This window comes from Orcinus orca, chromosome 11, assembly GCF_937001465.1.
Source record: "Orcinus orca chromosome 11, mOrcOrc1.1, whole genome shotgun sequence".
In the NCBI taxonomy this organism is placed as follows: Eukaryota; Metazoa; Chordata; class Mammalia; order Artiodactyla; family Delphinidae; genus Orcinus; species Orcinus orca.
Window position 1 is genome coordinate 28,283,159 of NC_064569.1, and position 25,561 is coordinate 28,308,719.

At 36.2% G+C, this 25,561-nt stretch overlaps 1 protein-coding gene across 3 annotated transcripts in view; it reads right to left on the bottom strand.

Moving 5' to 3' along the window:
- CPNE8 (copine 8) overlaps positions 1-25,561 on the bottom strand; it is a 327,878-nt gene that overhangs the window by 245,117 nt on the left and 57,200 nt on the right. For all 3 annotated transcript variants that reach the window (XM_033415074.2, XM_004284907.3, XM_033415075.2), the window contains exon 4: positions 967-1,070. In XM_033415074.2, the coding sequence (XP_033270965.2) occupies positions 967-1,070 (104 nt within the window). The remainder of the gene's footprint in view (positions 1-966; positions 1,071-25,561) is intronic.

The following is a 25,561-nucleotide window of genomic DNA, read 5'->3' on the forward strand; positions in this document are numbered from 1 at the left end:
TATATACAATGGTATATTACTCAGCCATAAAAAGAAACGAAATTGAGTTATTTGTAATGAGGTGGATAGACCTAGAGTCTGTCATACAGAGTGAAGTAAGCCAGAAGTAGAAAAACAAATACCATATGCTAACACATACATATGGAATCTATGAAAAGAAATGTCATGAAGAATGTAGGGGTAAGATGGGAATAAAGACACAGACCTACTAGAGCATGGACTTGAGGATATGGTGAGGGAGAAGGGTAAGCTGTGACCTAATGAGAGAGTGGCATGGACATATATACACTACTAAACGTAAAATAGATAGCTAGTGGGAAGCAGCCGCATAGCACAGGGAGATCAGCTAGGTGGTTTGTGACCACCTAGAGGGGTGGGAGGGAGGGAGATGCAAGAGGGAAGAGATATGGGAACATGTGTATATGTATAAGTGATTCACTTTGTTATAAAGCAGTAACTAACACACCATTGTAAAGCAATTATACTCTAATAAAGATGTTAAAAAAAAATTCTAGCTTTAGCATCCTGAGTCTTGGAAATATGAGTCCACAAAGAGATAAAGGGAGCCATAGTTAGGCAGAGATCCATGTACTATACAAAGAAGCAGCTGAGAGAAACCAAGATCTGGGAAATGTCAGCCATGGGAATATATGAGGATCACCTTGGAGTATAAGTAGAAATTTTAAGAAAACTACTGAGGGATAGGATGGTTTGAAATTATGTCCATATATACCACCCAGCATTTCTACGTGGTTAAATCACTTATATTTTCAATAAACAGGTAGAGAAAATCTATAAAATGCAAAGCAATGCTGGGGACGGTGCTCAGGCCACACTCTAAATAGAATTAATCTGATTTCCTCCTAATATAATCTAGTATTTAGTACATCCATAGGACCCAACCTTATGTTATGGATGTAGTCTTTAAAAATCAGTTTTTAAAATGCAAGTTTTACTGGAACTTACAAGTCAAAACGAAGATTCTCTCTTTCTTCAAAAAAGTAGTCCAGAATAAATTTTCTTACAAAATCAGGATTTAAAGTATTATCAATTACTTCAGTCCTTCCAAACTGTTGAGGAAAAGAGAGAGAGGTTAAAATCAAGCCTTGCACAGTTACATATTGCAGTATAGTGCTTATTATTATATTTCCTTGAAAACATAAGCAATGAATATCCAAATGACTTGATAAAGTAAAGCCCTCAGAAAAGCTTTTAGAGATCATATCATCCCTCTTATTTGCTCAGGGAATTCAGAAAATGAGCCCTGAGTTCATTCACATTTACTGGAAAAGCAGCTTCTGAAAATTCTTATAACAACAATAACACTTCCTCCACTTTTCTCCCCACTTGAAAGCCAAATCCCTTTCCAATCAAGAGAAGTTATTTCCACCTTAAATTTAAATTTATCACAAATATTCTTCCTAACTTAGTGTATAACTAGGCCAACCAATACATATTCTTACAACTGGAGGGCTTGGTTAGGAGAATATGTGTTCATATTCAGTTCATAATCAAGCAGTCCTCTACACAGAATAGTTTATTAGCCATATTCAGGGAAAAACTGTCTTATAATCTATTACACAATTCAATCATTTTTTTGTTTGTTTTGTTCTGCTTTAATTTTTATAGTATCTAGATAGGCAAAATGAGACCTACGATTCTTGCATGCTTTTAAGCTACTGTATCACACTTCTGCTTAGAAAAAATAAGTTTCTCCATCTTAGGGGAATTGGAAACCAATAAACAGAACTACTTCCTCTCAATGTGAAGGAAGGCTATCAGGCACTGCTTCCAAAGGTAGAGCAAAAATATAAACTTTATATCTCTTTTTTTGTATTCGGCTTACATTCTTCCTCTCCTACTAACATGGTATTCTAAAGAGGGAATTTTAACCTTTAGTTCTGAACAGCATTATGCATGCTGTCTTATCAGAGCACTCTTATTAAAGTTCAAGGCAAAACTATCTTTTTATTAGGAATAAGAAAACTACTAATCCACCATAAAGTAAAGGTCACGACCTTATCACATATATTGTGATAATAAAGCTATGAAACAAAATCTTGATGACAGGGACTTCCCTGGTACTGCAGTAGTTAAGAATCCGCCTGCCAATGCAGGGGACACGGTTTCGAGCCATGGTTCAGGAAGATCCCACATGTTGCGGAGCAACTAAGCCTGTGAGCCACAATGACTGAGCCTGCACTCTAGAGTCCACGAGCCACAACTACTGAGCCTGTGTGCCACAACTACTGAAGGCCACGTGCCTAGAGCCCACGCTCCGCAACAAGAGAAGCCACCACAATGAGAAGCCCACGCATCACAACGAAGAGTAGCCCCCACTCGTCACAACTAAAGAAAGCTCATGCGCAGTAACGAAGGACCCAACGCAGCGAAAAATACATACATACATAAATTTTTTTAACATCTTTATTGGAGTATAATTGCTTTACAATGGTGTGTTAGTTTCTGCTGTATAACGAAGTGAATCAGCTATACATATACATATATCCCCATATCCCCTCCTTCTTAGGTCTCCCTCCCACCCTCCCTATCCCACCACTCTAGGTGGTCACTAAGCACCGAGCTGATCTCCCTGTGCTATGCGGCTGCTTCCCACTAGCTACCTATTTTACATTTGGTAGTGTATATATGTCCATGCCACTCTCACTTTGTCCCCAATTATGGCTACTACTAAGTATCTGAAAAAGAACTAGTTTGCAGAGGCTTATGCATTAGGCAATGTTTCATATCTTGGACTAAAATCATAAAGGCAAATCATAACCCAGGTAACTAATTCAACATTTCAAAAATATTGAACATTTATTTGAACAATAACAATAATTACAACCACCATTGAGTACTTTACTTTGTTCTAAGCACTTTCACACATTACTTTAAATCTTTACCATAACCCCACAAGGTAGGTGTTAGTAGTCCTACTTTAAGATGAGAAAATTGATGTAGAGGGTCCCAACCTAAGGCACTTTGGCTATAAAATATACATTCATTCTTTCTAGGACTCTCCCCTATTTCAGCATAGAATATATTAGGCCTCGGGAAGATTCAACAATAAGCCTATCCATGGTTTCTAATTTTAAGGGAATGGGAGTAAGAGCATGTACCAAAAAACACAGGCTGATAGTACGCATGCACCCCAAAAAAGCAATTTAGAGGTCAAGGAGTACAAATCTGAACCAGAGAGAGCCTGGGCCCTCCCAGTCTTTCTACTGCCTGGAGGCAAAATGGTTTCCAGACCAGAGCAGAGAATATCAAACTAGCAAATGTACAACACTCTCAAAGAAAAACTCAGGCAGTACCCATATTCCCCAGCACCCCAATCCCTCTTGTGGATTTTAACCCAAACCCTCACTCAGAGGGAAGAAGTTAGAGTGGAATTCTCAGGGTAACGTTCACTGAGTTGCAAAGCCAGCAACTTGGGCCCAGAAGCCATTAAAACAAGCTTGTCAGCAATATGGGTGGCTGAGTATACTCTGCCATCTCAAGTGAAGATTAATATGTAGCCATTAAAATTTCAGCTAATCACCTATAAATTATGAACATCTACTATAATATGCCTTCTGACACATAGCCCTGAAATTGCTTTCGATGATGTCAACAGTGATCTTCATATTGCTAAATCAAGTGGTCACTTCTTGCCCTTCATCACATCAGACTACTCAGCAGCATTTGACAAAACTGTCCATTCCTTCCATTCTGAAGCAGGCTTTTCTGGTTTTTTGACACCACAATGCCCTGTTTTTCTCTTCTTAGATTCTCAGACATGCAATTTCTCACTGTCAGAGCACAATTCCAGGCCCTCTTCATCTGTCTATCTTCACTTTTCTATTAGGTTATTTAATCTATTCTTTGGCTTTAAATCCCATCTATATGATGATAACTTCCAAATGTACATCATCAGCCCAGATTGGCCTCTAAGTAAAGACTCATGCATACAACTATCTTCTAGACTTATACGTGTGGTTGTCTTATGGGACCCTGATAATTAACATTTAAATTTTAAATATTTATTTTATACCACAAGCACCACCCCAATCCTGGTCCTTACCGAGTCAACCCCTTGTCAATAAATGATATCACCATCTACTTGATTCCTTAGGCCATAAATGAGAGTCATCCTTTTCAACTCCTTTTTAACCAACCAACCCTACTCATCACCACCTCATAAGTTGTCAATTTCAACTCCAAAACATATCTCACAGTTGTCCACTTCTCTCCCTATCTCCTGTCATCAGTTTAATTCAAGATTTTCTTCCTTTTCATGGACCACCTCAAGAGCATCCTATCTCTCTTGTTCCCCCTCCAATTCATCCTCCACATAACATCCAGAGTAAACATCTGAAAAATGTAAACATAGTCATGCAATTTCACTACCCTAAAAATCTTTAATAGCTTCCCACAGTACTTCAAATAAAACCTCTTTTCTTTCGTCTATAAGACTTGCCCCTGTCTACCTCTTAAACTTCATTATGGGCCAGTATCCCCTCCTTCTCTTTGCTCCAGACAGCTGGCCTTCTTTTACATCATTTTACACACCAAACTCTTCCCATCCGATGGCCCTCGTACTTGCTATTTCTTCTTACTGGAATGTTCTTAACACCACGCTTGCATGGCTGACTTATTTTATCCTTTCAGCCTCTAGCTGTAAACACCCAGTCTAAAGTAGGTCCCCCAGCCCTACTATTATTCTCCTTCATAGTTCCTGTTTGTTTTCCCTCATAAAACTTATACTCTGGAATTATATTAATACTTTTATTTGTTTTTTATTTCCCTTATTAGACAATAAGCTCCATTTAGGCACAGAATATACGTATCTGTTTGGTTCATACAAGTACAAAATTAAACAAATGGTTAACTAAGGTAATCTTCAATATATTGTTCAGAGGAAAAAAATCAAGGAAAATTTATAGTATAATACCAATTTTGATTAAAATATGTTTGTGTGTGTATGTGTGTGTATGTATATATATATATATAAATACAAAGAAACATAGAAGAAAGTATACCAGAATGTATCAACTATACTCTAATTGTTTTTCACTATGTATTTGTGGGTTTTCCGAATTTCTTGCAGTATATTTTACTTTTAAAATAAGAAGCATAAAACTTTTAAGCAGTATTCCAGTTTTTTAAGTCATTCTGTTGTGAAAACTGGCAATAATAAGAAATCTACAGATAAATTATGATTAGTTCAGCTCATGGGAAATATGTTGGTTCTTTCCCAGAGGATGGAATATATTAGCTATCAACCAAGTGATTAATCTTCTTGACTTGAAATAAAATTTAAGTCTTAGCTAATGCTACCACTAAATAAAGATTTTCTAATTCTTTGGAAAATGTACAGCTGCATATAATTCTGTTCAGATCAGAGAGGGTTAAAATTTTGAGGCAAGACAATTATTTAAAATATTTGTTAATCGTATACACCAGAAAGAGCTACTTTTGAAAGAATTGTAATTTGTATCCTAAAACATCTTTTTCTGAATATCAACAATACTGGGTTGTCAGAAGTACCTACAAACCTGATTACAATAACCTCTGGCACAATGAACATATCTAAATATGTGGACAGCAGAGCAGTTTAACATAATTATACAGTATTAAGTTTCCCCATTTCATAAATTGAACTGTTAGAAAAAAAATTTTTTACTAACCAAGTGTGAAAGTTCTCAGTCATTTGAAAAAGTATGTAAACTGTTAATTTTGTTAGAAAATAAATCACTGTTTCTTGTAAAACTTTAAGCAAAAAATAAAAAACAATTCACAATCAAGTCATTGAAAATTTTCCTTTGTTTTATGCTTGAGCTAATCGGATAAATACCTGCTTTTCCAATTTAGGAACAAATCTTACAGAAAATAACAGAATGGAAATACTTCTGATTTTTAAATCAACTAACTGTTAAACTCCTTCAGAACAACAGTACTGGAAAGAACATTCAACTATTTATTGCACCAAGCAAATGAACTCTGTTATGAGAAAAATGTTCAAGAAGGTTTAATATATGGTGAAGGCTCAGAATAATCACCCAATCTCACATTCATTTGTCAACTAAAATGAAAGTGATGAAGAAAAAAGGTCAGTGGACTAGTGCACATCTTTATTTCAGTTATTAAATTAGAATTAAATCTTAGTAGCAGTGATATATAGAGGACAGTCTCCAGAGATTAGACAAGAAGACTAGATAAACTGAATAGTGCAGATAGAATATTAAGACAAAGTAAAATAAAAACACTCAATTTAGGGCTATACCTATCTAACCTGCATAAAGGATGCCAAGTGTAAGCATGCACAAGTGCATATGCAGGCGCACACACACACACATACACACACACACTCACATACACGTACACATACAACCAAAATTGAAGATTTACATTCTTAAACACTTCCTCCTGGGAGTTAAACACTGAGATTACCAGAGAATCCATGGACCTTTTCCTCTGAGGGAAAAAGATAAGAGTTCTGTCATGTAACTCATTATCCAAGACTTTTTTTTTTTTTTTTTACAAATCAGTGATCTGAAATTCACTTAATTAAAAGAAGACAAGTAGAAAATCTGAAGGTTTTGTCTAGATCTTACATTATTATAGATAAATGAGATGTAGTTATAGATGTACACACGCAGAGAGAGAAAGAGAAGTAAATTGACTTCCTTCTAATATTCTTGGTTAAGACAGAATATTTTATATAAGGAAATTTCATTCACTTTTTGGGATGTTTTATTTTTAGGAATGAACCTAAATCAATTACCATCAAAAAAAGAACACCTTGATGATATGTCTGTAATTATCACACATAAAATATAGATAAGACTAAACTCCATCAATTAAAAAAATAGATTATAGCATTTTCAAACTTAAAACATTTAATATTAAATAATGTTTTAAAAAAGAACAATAATGTAAGGAACTGCTTTTACTATGTCATTCATGGCTATTAATTCTGTGATTAGTGACATGTTTTACCATGTGAAGAGAAAAAAAATGGACTCAATTTATCCAGGAGGTCCTTACTGGGGAATATGGGTTAATTTTGTCACATACCAGTGGGATTTTCATTTATGTGAGAAAAATATTTTTAAACAAATTGGGCAGATTATTATTTTAATCTGCTCAATTATTTTAAATTAGATTATTTTATTTAGATGATTACCTAAATTTAATTGAAATAAACTTGAAAAATGTATTCACACAAACTCTGAAATTTTTGAATATTTAAAAGCAGTTCTATAGACACGTGCAATAAATGTTGACTGGCATTCACTAAAAAGTAGGCAATAATTTCATATACTCAAAACCAATTTTTTTTTAATTTTATTTATTTATGGCTGTGTTGGGTCTTCGTATCTGTGCAAGGGCTTTCTCTAGTTGCGGCAAGTGGGGGCCACTCTTCATCGCGGTGCGCGGGCCTCTCACTGCACGGGCCTCTATCGCGGCCTCTCTTGTTGCGGAGCACAGGCTCCAGAGGCGCAGGCTCAGTAATTGTGGCTCACGGGCCTAATTGCTCCGTGGTATGTGGGATCTTCCCAGACCAGGGCTCAAACCCGTGTCCCCTGCATTGGCAGGCAGATTCTCAACCACTGCGCCACCAGGGAAGCCCTCAAAACTAATTTTTAATCAATTATATTAAAATTCCTCCAAATCAATAATTCCTAGTTTTTTTTTTGAATTATTAAATTCTCTTACTGCCTTTCTTTATGATGCAACTCTTCCTCCCCTTCCTGAAATTACTGTATATAAGACAGATCTTTAGGATAGTTTCAACATAGAGATTCTTAAATTCTCAATTCTTATTTTTGTGAGTTTTATTCATTTTAATTTTTTGTTCAGAACTTTATAGGAAAGTAGAAACACTGCAAAGCTAAGTCTACAAATTATTTTCATTCAAAAGCAGTCAGAATAAACTTTTAGTTCTGCCTATGGCAAATTAGGTTGTTTCAGACCAACTTTTCCCCTGAGAACAACTAGAAAAGTCAAACGAAATCATAAAACAATTTTTTTGCATGCACAAGAGAGCTAACAAAAATTTATAAATTGTGGAAACAAAAACCTGGAAAAAAGAGAAGCAAAAAGAGGAGCCTGGCAGGATCCTGTATTTGAAAAAGAGAAGCAAGCTGAGGAGAAATTTCCACAGTCCCATCCACCTAGGAGAGACAATGGAGTTTAAAAAAATACATGCAGGTTCATTCTATATTTCTTTACACATTTCGATATGTTTTTAACTTTTTAAAATAGGGATTAAAAATAGGGGCTTCCCTGGTGGCGCAGTGGTTGAGAGTCTGCCTGCTGATGCAGGGGACACGGGTTCGTGCCCCGGTCCGGGAAGATCCCACATGCCACGGAGCGGCTGGGCCCGTGAGCCATGGCCGCTGAGCCTGCGCGTCCGGAGCCTGTGCTCCGCAACGGGAGAGGCCACAACAGTGAGAGGCCCGCGTACCGCAAAAAATAAATAAAATAAAATAGGGATTAAAAATAAAGTAACAAATGTTCGGGGGGTTAGGATCTCAAAAGGCTACACCACGGAGTAAAGATGAATTACAAAATTAATCCTCAGGAGGAATAAAGCTCAACTTAGTCAAATTTTTAACTGAATTACAGTGTATTTTCCTAGCCTAGCTGTCTCCCCAGAAGCAACAGTAAACCCACTCTGAAAAAATATAAATTCACTCAAAGCCTCAAGTTATCACTAATTGTTCCTATACAATATCCAGCAATTATTATCAGGCATGAGAACTTCTGCTTCCAGCTCAAATGGAGTCACTTATAACAGACAAATACTTCTGAGAACAAGAAAGGGTACATAAAATACAAAAACGTATTATTTGATATTATTGTAGAGATGCAAAGACAGCCAAGTGCTGAAAAGCCTAATGCTGAAGAAAAGGGAAATTAATGTGAGCCCAACTTTTGCTTGGAACAAACAGTGACAAAGAAAAGAGAAAGTCCAGATAAAAATGGAAAGAGAAGCAAAGCCAGAAGTCTCAGCAACAATTTGCCACACTTTTGAGGACTGTATAACTAAACAGAGGTAGGAGTTTTGTGAAGCTAGAAAAGCTATCTGAAACCAAATTCCTTTCAAATTTCAGGAAAACTAAAGGTATCAAGGTCCAATTACATACAAAGTTACCATTAAAAAAGGAGATTAGAGGGCAGAATAATACCCCTACTGGAAATGAAAGCATGACAAAAGACATACTAAAAACCAGATCAAAACTGTAATGTAGTATTTCAAATGGAGATAAACACATAAAGAAAATTATAGAAAACATGAACAGCATAAATCAGAATTAGAAACACTGAGAAATGAGGTGATAGAAATCAAGGAAGAAATATACATAAAATAAAACATTTTAGAAATGACAGAAACTAGTAAGGACACAAGAATAAATAAGTGCAATACATGATACCTTAATACAAGTTGGAAGGAAATGTTTGTTTTTAAGAATCAAAAAAATGAAGAGTTGAGAGAAGGTAGCAAATTACATGAAGAAAATCAAAGCAAAGAACAAACAAATATTAAAAACAAAATTCATTAGCACATGACTTAGAGAAAAATAAAATTAGATTTTCACCAGACTTTTTGATGGAAATGCTTTACGACAAAAGAAAATGGAATAACATACTTAATATACCTAAGGAAAGTGTGATCAAAAGATTTTCTATTCCTCATATTTAAAGGGCGCAGATTGTTATCAACATAGAAGAACCAGGGGAATATTGTTCCCATGAACTTTTCTTAAGAATCTACACTAGAGATCGTGCTTTCAATAACCACAATGCCTAGAGAGGTATAGATTTTCCTGGACTTACGATGGGGTTACATCCTGATGAACCCATCATAAGTTGAAAATATCCTAAGTCAAAAATGCATTTAATATACCTAACCTACTGAACATCTCAGCTCAGCCTTAGCCTACCTTAAAAGTGCTTACTTTTAAGAACACTTTTAAGAACATTTAACACTAGTCTCTAGTTGGGCAAAATAATCTAGCACAAAACCTATTTTATAATAAATATATTATAAACATTTTATACTAAAGTGTGGAATATCTCATGTAATTTATTAAATACTGTACTGAAAGTGAAAACCAGAATGGTCCTGTAGGAACAGAATGGTTTTAAGTGTTTCAGTTGTTTACCCTCATGATTGTGTGGCTGACTGGGAGCTGTGGCTTGCTGCTGCTGCCCAGCATCACTAGAGAGTATTTCTAGCTCTGGAAGAGATCAAAATTCAAAGTTCAAAGTACAGTTTCTACTGAATGCCGATTCACACTATCGTAAAGTCACAAAATCATAAGTCGAACATATGGAGTAGTGGTGAGAATTACTTATAGAACTAAGACTAAATTAGAGCTAAATGAGAGTATGCAGTGGCAATATGATTTGATAATGTTGATACAGGGTAATATTATTCCAACTAACAAGTGAAAATTCCCAGTGATCTAGGCACTAAACACCAATGGATACTAACACCAAAAAAGAGTGCCTCCTAATGAAGTTCACACGACCAACGATAGCTTTATTAAAATAACTAAACCTGTGTCTGATCACCCTTTTGAGTCAGCCTATCAAACTGAAGATATACAAAGAACAGAAAAACATGATGAACTGAACCATAAGCATATGGTCAGTAAGATCCTGACTATGGAACTATAGATCAAATGGTCCAGATTCTCTAGGAGACAAGTTGAAAGAAAATCAAAGGGATGCAGGGAAAGTTGTAGGTGAAAACAGAAAGAAAATGTATGCCAGTTCTTTTTTTTTTTTTTAAGTGTTTAAGACTAAACTATAATGTCGAGAGGTTCACAATTGGATGAAAAAACCATAAATGCACACGCACACACACACACACACACATCATTACTCCATGAAAACAGAGAGCTCTGATTAAGAGGGGCATGTGGCAGGAAACTTTGGGTGGCTGGCAAAGTTCTATTTCTTGACCTTGCTAATGGTTACAAAGATGTTTGCCTTATAATAATTCACTAAGTTTTCCACTTTTTGTATTGTTTTCTCTATTTACAATAAAAAAGAGAAAAAATTCAAAATAAAGACTTCCCCATTAAAAACAATTAAGACAATTCACTCTGGCTGTATAAATGCAAAATTGCACAAACAGAAATTTTAAAGGGATTTATTCATTGGGAATAAAAATGATCCTTGAAGGAAACATACTAATGCAACAAGAAATGAAGAGGAAGTGATAGGAAATATATGAAAATATATGGAAAATAAAAGACTATTGACGATATAAAACATAATAAAATGTCTTGTGTGTTTAAATTATATGCAAAATTAACACTCATAATAATGACACCAAAGACGGGAGTGGAGATAATGAGTTACAAATTTTTTTTAACGTCGTTATTGGAGTATAATTGCTTTTACAGTGTTGTGTTAGTTTCTGCTATATAATAAAGTGGATCAGCTATATGTATACATATTAATCCCATATCCCCTAGCGCTTGCATCTCCTTCCCACCCTCCCTATCACACAAGTCTAGTTGGTCACAAAGCACCGAGCTGATCTCCCGTGCAATGAAGCTGCTTCCCACTAGCTTTCTATTTTACATTTGGTAGTCTATATATGTCAATGCTGCTCTCGCACTTCGTCCGAGCTTACCCTTCCCCCTCCCCGTACCCTCAAGTCCATTCACTATGTCTGTATCTTTATTCCTGTCCTGCCCCAAGGTTCATCAGAACAAATTTCTTCTTTTTTTTAGATTCCATATATATGTGTTAGCATACGGTATTTGTTTTTCTGATTTACTTCACTCTGTATGACAGGCTCTAGGTCCATCCACCTCTCTACAAATAACTCAATTTCATTTCTTTTTATGGCTGAGTAATATTCCATTGTAAATATGTGCCACATCTTCTTTATCCATTCATCTGTCAGTGGACACTTAGGTTACTTCCATGTCCTGGCTATTGTACATGGTGCTACAGTGAACATTTTGATACATGACTCTTAGAATTACAGTTTTCTCAGGGTATATGCCCAATAGTGGGATCGCTGGGTCATACAGTAGCTCTATTTTTAGTTTTTTAAGGAACCTCCATACTGTTCTCCATAGTGGATGTATCGATTTACATTCCCACCAACAGTGCAAGAGGGTCCCCTTTTCTCCACACCCTCTCCAGCATTTATTGTTTCTAGATTTTTTGATGATGGCCATTCTGACCAGTCTGAGGTGATATCTCATTGTAGTTTTGATTTGCATTTCTCTAATGATTAGTGATGTTGAGCATCCTTTCACGTGTTTCTTGGCAATCTGTATATCTTCTTTGGCAAAATGTCTGTTTAGGTCTTCTGCCCATTTTTGGATTGAGTTGTTTGTTTTTTTGATATTGAGCTGCATGAGCTATTGTGTATTTTGGAGATTAATCCTTTGCCCATTGTTTCATTTGCAAATATTGTCTCCCATTTGGAGGATTGTCTTCTCATCTCCTTTATGGTTTCCTTTGTTATGCAAAAGTTTTAAGTTTCATTAGGTCCCATTTGTTTATTTTTCTTTTTATTTCCATTTCTCTAGGAGGTGGGTCAAAAAGGGTCTTGCTGTGATTTATGTCATAGAGTGTTCTGTCTATGTTTTCCTCTAAGTGTTTTATGGTGTCTGGTCTTACATTTAGATCTTTAACCCATTTTGAGTTTACTGTTGTATATGGTGTTAGGGAGTGTTCTAATTTCATTCTTTTACATGTAGCTGTCCAGTTTTCCCAGCACCACTTATTGAAGAGGCTTTCTCTTCCCCACTGTATATTCTTGCCTCGTTTATCAAAGATAAGGTAACCATATGTGCATGGCATGGGTTTATCACTGGGATATCTATCCTGTTCCATTCATCCATATTTCTATTTTTGTCCCCATACCATACTGTCTTGGTTATTGTAGCTTTGAGGTATAGTTTGAGGTCAGAGAGCCTGATTCCTCCATCTCTTATTTTCCTTCTCAAGACTGCTTTGGCTTTTCTGGGTCTTTCATGTTTCCATACAAATAGTGATTTTTTTTTTGTTCTAAGTCTTTTAAAAATGCCATTGGTAGTATGATAGGGATTGCCCTGAATCTGTAGATTGCTTTGGGTAGTATAGTCATTTTCACAATGTTGATTCTTCCAGTCCAAGAACATGATATATCTCTCCATCTGTTTGTATCATCTTTAATATCTTTCATCAGTGTCTTATAGTTTTCTGCATACAGGTCTTTGGTCACCTTAGCTAGGTTTATTCCTAAGTATTTTATCCTCTTTTGTTGTGATGGTAAATGGGATTATTTCCTTAATTTCTCTTTCAGATTTTTCATCATTAGTGTATAGGACTGCAAGAGATTTCTGTATATTAACTTTGTATCTTGCTACCTTATCAAATCCACTGATTGGATCTAGTAGTTTTCTGGGAGCATCTTTAGAATGCTCTCTGTATAGTATCATGTCATCTGCCAACAGTGACAGTTTTACTTCTTCTTTTCCAATTTGGATTCCTTTTATTTCTTATTCTTTTCTGATTCCTAGCAGTGGCTAAAACTTCCAAACTATGTTGAATAACAGCAGAGAGAGTGGGAAACCTCGTCTTGTTCTGGATTTTAGAGGAGGAATGGTTTCAGTTTTTCATCATTGGTAATGATGTTGGCTGTGGGTTAGTCACAAATGGCCTTTATTATTTTGACACAGGTTCCCTCTATGGCTACTTTCTGGAGAGATTTTATCATAAATGGGTGCTGAATTTTGTCAAAAGCTTTTTCTGCATCATTGTGATTATCATATGCTTTTTATCCTTCTATTTGTTAATATGGTGTATCACATTGATTGTTTTGCGTATATTGAAGAATCCTTGCATTCCTGGAATAAACCGCACTTGATCATGGTGTATGATCCTTTTAATGTGCTGTTGGATTCTGTTTGCTAATATTTTGTTGAGGATTTTTGCATCTATGTTCATCAATTATATTGGCCTGTAATTTTCTTTCTTTTTTTTTTTTTTTTTTTTTAATAAATTTATTTATTTATTTATTTTTGGCTGTGTTGGGTCTTCGTTTCTGTGTGAGGGCTTTCTCCAGTTGCGGAGAGCGCGGGCCATTCTTCATCGCCATGCGCAGGCCTCTTACTGTCGTGGCCTCTCTTGTTGCAGACCACAGGCTCCAGACGCGCAGGCTCAGTAGTTGTGGCTCACGGGCCTAGTTGCTCCACGGCATGTGGGATCTTCCCAGACCAGGGCTCGAACCCGTGTCCTTTGCATTAGCAGGCGGATTCTCAACCACTGCGCCACCAGGGAAGCCCTGTAATTTTCTTTCTTTGTGCCATCTTTATCTGGTTTGGTATCAGGTTGATGGTGGCAGCATAGAATGAGTTTGGGAGTGTTCTTCCCTCTGCTGTATTTTGAGAGTTTGAGAAGGAAAGGTCTTAGCACTTCTCTAAATGTTGGATAGAAGTCGCCTAGGAAGCCATCTGTTCATGTATTTTCGTTTGTTGGAAGATTTTTCATCACAGTCTCAATTTCAGTGCTTGTGATTGGTCTGTTTATATTTTCTATTCCTTCCTGGTTCAGTCACGGAAGGTTGTGCTTTTCTAAGAATTTTTCCATTTCTTCCAGGTTGTCCATTTCATTGGCATATAGTTGCTTGTAGTAATCTCTCAAGATCCTTTGTATTTCTACAGTGTCAGTTGTTACTTCTCCTTTTTCATTTCTAATTCTGTTGATTTGAGTCATCTCCCTTTTTCTCTTGATGAGTCTGGCTAATGGTTTATCAATTTTTTTATCTTCTCAAAGAACCAGCTTTTATTTTTAATGATCTTTGCTATTTGTCCTTTACTTCTTTTTCATTTATTTCTGATCTGATCTTTATGATTTCTTTCCTTCTGCTAACTTTGGTGTTTTTGTTCTTTCTCTCATTGCTTTAGGTGTAGGGTTAGGTTGTTTATTTGAGATGTTTCTGTTTCTTGAGATAGGATTGTACTGCTATGAACTTCCCTCTTAGATCTGTTTTTGCTGCATCCCATAGCTTTTGGGTAGTCGTGTTTTCATTGTCATTTGTTTCTAGGTATTTTTTTTTATTTCCTCTTTGATTTCTTCAGTGATCTCTTAGTTATTAGGTAGCATATGTTTTAGCCTCCATGAGTTTGTATTTTTTACAGGTTTTTTCCTGTATTTGATATCTATCTCAGAGCACTGTGGTCAGAAAGGATACTTGATACAGTTTCAATTTTCTCAGATTTACCAAGGCTTGATTTGTGACCCAAGATATAATCTATCCTGGAGAATGTTCCATGAGTACTTGAAAAGAAAGTGTATTTTGTTGTTTTGGGATGGAATGTCCTATAAATATCAATTAAGATCATCTTGTTTAATGTATCATTTAAAGCTTGTGTTTCCTTATTTTCATTTTGGATGATCTGTCCATTGGTGAAAGTGGGTTGTGAACATCCTCTACTATTTTTGTGTCACTGTCGATTTCCCCTTTTATGGCTGTTAGCATTTGCTTTATGTATTAAGGTGCTCCTATGTTGGATGCATAAAAATTAACAATTGTTATATCTTCTTCTTGGATTGATCCCTTGATCATTATGCAGTGTCTGTCTTTGTCTCTTGTAATAGTCTTTATTTTAAAGTCTATTTTTTCTGATATGAGAATTGCTACTCCAGCTTTCTTTTGATTTCCATTTGCATGGAATATCTGTTTTCATCCCCTCACTTTTAGTCTGTATGTGTCCCTAGATCTGAAGTGGGTCTCTTGTAGACAGCATATATATGGGTCTTGTTTTTGTATCCACTCAGCCAGTCTATGTCTTTTGGTTGGAGCATTTAATCCATTTACATTTAAGGTAATTATTGAGACATATGTTACTATTACCATTTTCTTAATTGTTTTGGGTTTGTTTTTGTAGGTCTTTTCCTTCTCTTGTGTTTCTTGCCTAGGGAAGTTCCTTTAGCATTTGTTGTAAAGCTGGTTTGGTAGTGCTGAATTCGCTTAACTTTTGCTTGTCTGTAAAAGTTTTAATTTCTCCGTCAGATGTGAATGAGATCCTTGCTGGGTAATCTTGGTTGTATGTTTTACACTTTCATCACTTTAAATAAGTCCTGCCACTCTCTTCTGGCTTGAAGAATTTCTGCTGAAAGATCAGCTGCCAACCTTATGGGGATTCCCTTGTATATTATTTGTTGTTTTCCCTTGCTGCTTTTAAATTTTTTCTTTAACTTTTGATAGTTTGATTAATATGTATCTTGGCGTGTTTCTCCTTAGATTTATTCTGTAGGGGACTCTCTGCACTTCCTGGACTTGATTGACAATTTATTTTCCCATATTAGGGAAGTTTTCTACTAAAATCTCTTCAAATATTTTCTCAGACCCTTTCTCTTTCTCTTCTTCTTCTGGGATGCCTATAATTCGAATGTTGGTGTGTGTAATGCTGTCCCAGAGGTCTCTGAGACCATCCTCAATTCTTTTCATTCTTTTTTCTTTATTCTGTTCTGCAGTAGTTATTTCCACTATTTCTTCTGCCTCAGTTATTCTGCTATTGATTCCTTCTAGAGAATTTTTCATTTCATTTATTGTGTTGTTCAGCATTGTTTGTTTGCTCTTTAGTTCTATATCCTTTTTACACCTTTCTTGTATTTTCTCCATTCTAGTTTCAAGATTTGGGATCATCTTTACTATCATTACTCTGAATTCTTTTTCAGGTAGCCTGCCTATTTCCTCTTCATTTGTTTGGTCTGGTGGGTTTTTACCTTGCTCTTTCATCTGCTGCATATTTTTCTGTCTTCTCATTTTGTTTAACTTACTGTGTTTGGGGTCTCCTTTACATAGGCTGCAGGTTCGTAGTTCCCATTGTTTTTGGTGTCTTTCGCCAGTGGCTAAGGTTGGTTCAGTGGGTTGTGTAGGCTTCCTGGTGGAGGGGACTGGTGCCTATGTTCTGCTGGGTGGGGCTGGATCTTGTCTTTCTGGTGGGTACGGCCACATCTGGTGGTGTGTTTTGGGGTGTCTGTGAAGTTAGTATGATTTTAGGCAGCCTATCTGCTAATGGGTGGGTTTGTGTTCCTGTCTTGCTAGTTGCTTGGCATGGGTCGTCCAGCACTATAGTTTGCTGGCCTTTGGGTGGCGCTGGGTCTTAGCATTGAGACGGAGATCACTGAGAGAGATCTCGCCAATTGATATTACTTGGGGCTGGGAGGTCTCAGGTGGTCCAGTGTCCTGAACTGAGCTCTCCCACCTCAGAGAGTCAGACCTGAGAACAGGCCAGAGCACCAAGACCGTGTCAGCCACATGGCTGTGAAGAAAGTGAGAAAAAAAAGAAAGGAGAAAAAAATTTTTTAATCATAAAAATGTTATTAAAATGAAAAAAAAAATAATTAAAAAAAGAAGACAGCAACCAAACCAATTAACAAATCCACCAATGATAACAAGTGCTAAAAACTATACTAAGGTAAACATAAAAACCAGAAACAAATCAGATGCAGAAAGCAAACCCCAAGTCTTCAGTTGCTCCCAAAGTCCACCGCCTCAATTTTGGGATAATTCGTTGTCTATTCCGGTATTCCACAGATGCATGGTTTATCAAGTTGATTGTGGGAATTTAATCTGCTGCTCCTGAGGCTGCATGGAGAAATTTCCTTTTGTCTTCTTTCTCACAGCTCCTGGGGTTCAACTTTGGTTTTGGCCCCACCTCTGCATGTAGGTCACCCTCAGGCATCTGTTCCCACCTAGACAGGATGGGGTTAAAGGAGCGGCTGATTAGGTGGCTCTTTCTCATTCAGGCTGGGGGTGGGAGAGGTACAGTAGTTATAATTGGAATGCCTGGTGAGCCTGCAGAGGCAGAGGCTGGCATGATGTTGCAACAGCCTGAGGCACGCCATGTGTTCTCCTGGGTAAGTTGTCCCTGTGCCACAGGACCCTGGCAGTGGCATGCTGCACAGGCTCCCTGGGGAGTATGGATAGTGACCTGTGCTTGCACACAGGATTCTTGGTGGCTGCAGCAGCAACACTAGCATTTCATGCCCATCTTTGCAGTCTGAGCTGTTAGCTGTGGCTCATGCCTGTCTCTGGAGCTCATGTAGGGAGTGCTCTGCCTTCTGTGGGCAGATGGGGAAGGAATCTCCTCTCCTCATGTACCCTGAAACAATGGTCTCTTGCCTCTTAGGCAGGTCCAGAATTTTTTCCTGGACTCCCTCCTGGCTAGCTGTGGCACACTAGCCCCCTTCAGGCTATGTTCATGCAGTCAACCCCAGTCCTCTTCCTGGGATCTGACTTCAGAAGCCAAAGCCTCAGCTCCCAGGCCCCACCCACCCTAACAGGTGAGCAGACAAGCCTCTCAGGCTGGTGAGTGCTGGTCAGCACTGATCCTCTGTGCAGGAATCTCTGTGCTTTGCCCTCTGCACCCTGTTGCTGTGCTCTCCTCTGTGGCTCCAAAGCTTCCCCCCGCAACAACCCAACCCCTGTCTCCATCAGTGAAGGGGCTTCCTAGTGTGTGGAAACTTTTCCTCCTTCACAGCTCCCTCCAGAGGTGCAGGTCTTGTCCCTATTCTTTTGTCTCTGTTTTTTCTTTTTCCCTACGCAGGTAGATGGGGATTTTCTTGCCTTTTGGGAAGTCTGAGGTCTTCTACCAGCGTTCAGTAGGTGTTCTGTAGGAGTTGCTCCACATGTAGATGCATTTTTGATGTATTTGTGGGGAGGAAGGTGATATCCACGTCTTACTCCTCCACCATCTTGAAAGTCCCTCTTGAGTTAAATGTTTTAAAGACCAAGCATTTTCGGAGAAGTTACAAAACTAGTTTATAACAGATTCTAAAATATCCAGACTGTATGTTGAAATCTTTAGGGTAACTATTAAAATAATGATAAAAGAAAGTAAAACTAACAAGCTAATATTGGGGAAAATATACAGTGATATAGATAGATGATAGATAGATAGATAGGAAGAAAGAAAGATAGATGATAGATAAATATCCAAATCCAGGAAGGAAAGAAAGGAAAGATAAAGAATTTAAAATATGTGAATAAAATAAAAAGAAATGGTAAGTTTTACCCAAACATATTGATAATTAAGTTAATTGTAAATGATCTAAACACTCCATATAAATGACAAAGAGAATGTAAGTTTATTTTTAAGCCCAACTATCTGCTGCTTATAAGAGATACACTTCAAATATAAATACACAGGAAAGTCAAAAGCAAATCCATGAGATAAGAGAAACCATATAAAAATTAAACAAATGTAAACTAGTCTAACTATTCACTTTCTAAGCAAAGTAGAATTTAAGACAAGAAACATTTCCAGAAAAGAATAAACACCCTGAACATCTTGTCCTAGGAAATAAGGACATGCTAAAAGAATGATAGGGGCAACTTTTAACAGACACAGAAGCCAGCCTCAAGGTGCTCCCATTGGACAAATCTGGGACAATTTGAGCACCAAAATAAATGATAGTATAATATGAAAATCCATTGAAAAACAGAGGAAACTATAAGTCCACACTCACAAAATAATTAAATTAATTAAAAAACGTTTAATGAGGAAAGAGATATTTATATACTCTCAAAGTATCTTCCCAAATACTCATCAAATACCTTCCCATCATAACTCCCAGCTTCCCGTCCCAAAAGTAATATTAACTACAAAATGGAAAAAGTAACTGTTTGATAGAGAAGGCTAGCAGACACCACTTTTATCAAGTGATCAAAATTAACCTAACCAGAAATGGGACAAATCAAAATCTTATGCCAGGCATAAGAAGAGCACCATACCACTTCTGTGATATTCCACCCAAAGATGCATCATGAAGAAAAAAAAATCACTCAAAGTCAAAATACGACAAATTCTGCAAAGTAGCTGGCATTCCATCCACAAAAATTGTCAAGGACATCAAGTTAAGAAAAGACTGAGAAACTAAGATCAAAGAGACAACAACAACAACAACAAAAAAACAGTAAAGGAAAAGACAGGTACACGGAATAGGTAATTCTGAATGGGATCCATTTGCTAAAAGATATTATTGGGACAATTAAGTGAAATTGAAAGGGGTCTTAAGATTAAATGGTAAAAATATGTCAGTGCTAATTTCCTGATTCTGATTATTATATTATGGCTTTCTAGGAGAATGTGCTTTATGCAATAGAGTATTCAAGCTCCTGGGGCATCATGTTGGCAACTTATTCTCAAATAGCTCAAAGGAAAAAAAAATCTTTACACTATATTCACAACTTTTCAGTAAATTTGAGATCAATTAAAAAAAATTTTTTTTAACTCTTTGAATCTGAATGTAAATAAAAGTATAACATAACAATACTTGTTGGATATACTTAAAGCTCCTTTAAAGAGAAATTTATAGCCTAAAATGCATATGTAGAAAAGAAAAATGATTGAAAATAAATATTAAGTTATCTATCTCAAGAACTTAGAAACAGAACAGCAAATTAAAACCAAAAAAAGTAGGAAAAAATAAAGATAATTGCACTAATCAATGAAATTCTTAAAAAACTAGAGATAGCCAACAAAGGCAAAAGTGGCTTCTTAGAAAGGACTAATAAAATTGTCAGTGCAATAAATATCATGATTAGAGAGGAAAAAATAAAACACTATGTGCAGATAAACCTCTGCTGAGATGGATAAAGGAAAAAAATAGAGAGAAAAATACAAATTATCAACATCTGAAAGTAAAAAGCGGGGTATCATTATAGATCTTAGAGAAATATATATCTTAACAGTATATTATGAGCAACTTTATGCCAATAAATTTGAGAATTTGGGCGAAATCAACAAATTCCTGGAAAAACACAACATGCAAAATTGTCAGGACAGGAAACCGAAATCGTGAGTAGACAGATAGTTAAGAAAGAAAGTGGGGCTTCCCTGGTGGTGCAGTGGTTGAGAATCTGCCTGCCAATGCAGGGGACATGGGTTCGAGCCCTGGTCTGGAAAGATCCCACATGCCATGGAGCAACTAGGCCTGTGAGCCACAACTACTGAGCCTGCGCATTTGGAGCCTGTGCTCCGCAACAACAGAGGTCACAATACTGAGAGGCCTGTGCACCTCGATGAAGAGTGGCCCCTGCTTGCCGCAACTTGAGAAAGCCCTCGCACAGAAACGAAGACCCAACACAGCCAAAAATAAATAAATTAATAAAAGAAAAAAAGTGAATTTGAAATTCAAACTTCCCACAGAGAAATAATCAGGCTCAGAATTCTTTAGCAGGAAATTTTTCCGAACATTTAACTCAGACATAACGTTAATCTTTCACATATTCTTTCAGAGAACAGTAAAAGAGGAAATATTTTCAAACACATTTAATGAGTCCTATTTAACTTTAAGAACAAAAACCAACAAATTTATGCTAAGGAAGGAAATTTATAGATCAATATCACTCATAAATAACATAATGCAAAAATCTAATAAATATTAGGAAAACACTGTAAGCAATATATTTAAAAGATAATATATCATGAATCAGTTGGATCATTCCAGAAATATATTTGTTTTAATACTGAAAATCAAGTAATTTACCACATTTACAAAAATAAAGAAAAATCATATAAACACCTCATAGATGCAAATATATGAAAACTTTAGTCTTAATATCAGGAACAAGACAAGGATGTCTCCTATCACCACTTTTATTCAACACTGTGCAGAGGAAGTTGTCAGTACAATAAACATCATGATTAGAAAGGGAAAAATAAAACATTATGTGCAGATTACCATAGTGTATGAAGAAAATTTTTAAAAATCCAAACTATTATTAGTAAGTTAAGCAAAGTCAATTCAATTATCCAAAAAATAAAATGACATTTTATATACTACAATAATAAATAAAAATGAGACACGACAAGTTATATTGGCATCAAAAAAATATCTAATCACTAGGGACAAATACAATTAAAGATGTATAAGACCCTTACACAAAAACTATAAAATATTATTCAGAGAAACTAAAGAAAATTTAAATAAATAGAGGAGTATCCGTATTCATGGATTGTATCCATATTCATGGATTTTACATACTTCAATTCTCAGAAATTAATCTACAGATTCAAACCAAACTCAAATCTCACAGTGTGTGTGTGTGTGTGTGTGTGTGTGCGCGCGCGCGCACGCGCACGCACACATACATGTATGCAAGTGTATGTGTATAAACTGACAAATTCTAAAATTTTGTGGTGATGTAAAAAGCTACAAATATCCTAGAACAGTCCATAAGCCAAATCTGGCCTGCCACTTGTTTTGTAAATTAAGATTCATTGGGACATAGCCCTAATTAACCATTCATGTATTGTCTATGGCTGCTTTTATGCTACAATAGCCCCAGAGAACATAGGGACCACCTAGTCTAAAATATTTACCCCTGGCCCCTATTTGTATCTTGTCCTTTACAGAAAAAGACTGCTGACCCCTGACCTAGAAAACCTTGAAGTAAAAGAAAACAACTACAAAGTACATACAACTAGTTATTAAGATAGCATAGTATAATAGAATCCTCAACAAGGATTTAATCATTAAGTCTTCACATATTTAATCATTTCATTTATGTCAAAGGTCATATGATTTACAATAAAAAAAGAAAATCTCTTCAACAAATGCTCCTGGGTCAATTCGATACCATATGGAATCAAAGTAAATTTTACCTCAAATCATACACAAAAATTAATCCCAGAGGAATTGTACGTCTAAATATGAAAGTTAAAACAATAAAACTTCTAGAATATAACATCGTCGTGGCCTTCAAACAGAAACATTCCTTAAACAGAATAAAAGCACAGATCAGAAAGGAATAAATTGATATTACAACCTAAATTAAAATTACGAACTTCTGTTCAACAAAATATATGGTTCAAAGAGTTAAAAGCCATGCTACAACAGGAGAGAAGATATTTGCAAGACATATAAGCAACAAAAATTCCTATCCTGAAGGCATAAATAACTCCTAAAAATCAGTAAGAAAATAGGCAAAACACCTGAATGTGCACTTCATAGGAGGATAGCCAAATGGCCATTAGGCCTATCAAAGGGTGCTCAGCCATATTAATCATCATGAAGTTAAAGTCCAAACAAGATATCTTTATACTAAGCAGAATGGAAATATGTTTTTTTTTAATTAACAATACAAAGCACTGGCAAAGATGTACTGCCACGTGGAAAATTCTAGAAAACAGTTCATCAGTATTTACTGAATATGAAAATATGCATACCCTGTGGCTCAGAAATTTTACTCCTACATGTGCAGACAATAATAATTTACAAATATAAGATCTAAAAGACATGTACTGGAATGTTCTAAGCAGTTAATCATAATATTCAGCAACTGCGAACAATCCAAAAATCTACCCAGAGTAGAATGGATAAATAAATTGGGGTATATTCATAAAATAGAAAACCATACAGCAACAAATATGAACAAACTATTGCCACATGCATGGATAGATTCCACACACATAATTCTGAGTGAAACAAGCTAGACAAATACATATATAATATATGATTTTACTTATATGAGGCTTAAAAATAGGCAAAATTATTTTATAGTGCTAGAAGTCAGGATGCAGTTTAATCTGGGAGGAAGAAAGTGCACAAACAGAATTCCTGGATGCTAGCAATATTCTATTTGTAGATATGGGGTGGTCACATGGATGTATTTGCATCTAACAAATTCACTGTGCTGTATGATGTGTACCCTTCATCTGGGTATGTTTTATTTCAATAAAAAGGTATACTAAAATTAGAACAGGAACACAGCCTTTAAAAAGTAGGAAATTATGCCATTTGCAATAACACAGATAAATCTTGAGGGCATTAGGCTAGTGAAATATGACAAAGGAAGACAAATACTGTATGATCTCACTTATGTGTGGAATCTAAGAAAGCCAGTCATAGAAACAGAACAGATGGATGGTTGCCAAGGGTGGGGGGTGGGAGAAATGTGTGAAGTTGGTCAAAGGGTAAAAACCTCCTGTTATAATATAAAGATAAGTAAGTTCTGGGGATGTAACGTACAGCATAGTGACTATAATTAACAATACTATACTGCACATTTTAAAAGTTCTCATCACACAAAGAAAGAATATCTATATACATATATCAAATCAGTATGTTGTACACCTTAAACTTACACAATGTTCTATATCAACTACCTTTCAGTAAAGCTGGAAAAATTAAAAATAAATAAAAGCCAAACAGGAAAAAATAGTTCGAGAAGAAAATTATTCTGGATTTGTTTTTCAGCTAACAATCAGAAAAGTTCTGTTGAAGTATAATTCTTGGACTTCCCTAGTGGCACAGTGGTTAAGAATCCACCTGCCAATGCAGGGGACACGGGTTCAATCTTCCTGGTCCAGGAAGATTCCACATGCCGCGGAGCAACTAAGCCCGTGCGCCACAACTACTGAGCCTGTGCTCTAGAGCCCGCGAGCCACAACTACTGAGACCACGTGTCACAACTACTGAAGCCCGTGTGCCTAGAGCCTGTGCTCAACAACAAGAGAAGCCACCGCAATGAGAAGTCCGTGTACTGCAACAAAGCACAGCCCCCGCTCGCAGCAACTATAGAAAGCCTGCGGACAGCAATGAAGACCAACACAGCCAAAAATAAATAAATAAAATATAAATAAATTTATTAAAAAAACAGATAACATGATAGTGAAATTTTAAAAAAAAGAAAGTATAATTCTTGTTCAGTTGGACATAAAATATCGATAGAGCTAAGACTTCAATTTAGCCTTATAAACAGAGGCAATTACATTAAGCCTAAACGTCTAATTCTCTATGACCAGAAATATCTGTAAAACTATTTTATGTCCTTTTCCAAACAGAAAAATTTCAAAGCCAATCTACAGTTGTTTCCAAAACTGGTATGGCTGATGTTAGGAATCCAAATGAGTGTAATATGGTATTTTCCTGAGGGACACACAACAAATTTTTGCTAAAGCAGTAACGCCTTAAGAATGACTATACTTTCTGTAGAAAATATTGGTTTAACAAAGTTCTTTCAACCACATGCCACACAACTTCTCCTCAATTCTCTTCTGTTATCATCCCCTCAATCACAGCGGATACATATAGTAAGAATCCTTCAAATGTCTACTAGAGGAATATAATCTCTACAGACTGAATTCTCAGCAGTATATTGTAATTAAAGTCTCTTTTATAAAATAGAAAATAAAACTAAACCAAACAAAAACGTGCAGCTGCTCTGCAGCATGAACCCAATAGTGCAGATAGTGTCAATAACCAAGTTGGACCCTCAGTGGTTTAGCAACAGTGACTGCCTAAAGGCCATGGGGAGTTTCCTCTTTCCTATATCAATAACTTTATAGATGCTTCACTCTATTATTTCCACAGAACAAAAAAGAATGAAATGAGTACACCCTAAGCTTTAAGAGGTAAAAACATGTTTTTCAATGAATGCTATAATTCAATTTCCTAAATATGTAGTAAAAGTTACGATAAAAAGCAGCAGAATAAGCACTGAGCTCTCATAAGTACTTCGCATGCCACGTGAATGTTCTCATATGAAAAATGTGACCTTTGTACCGAATTATCTACAAGGAGGCTTGCAACTCAT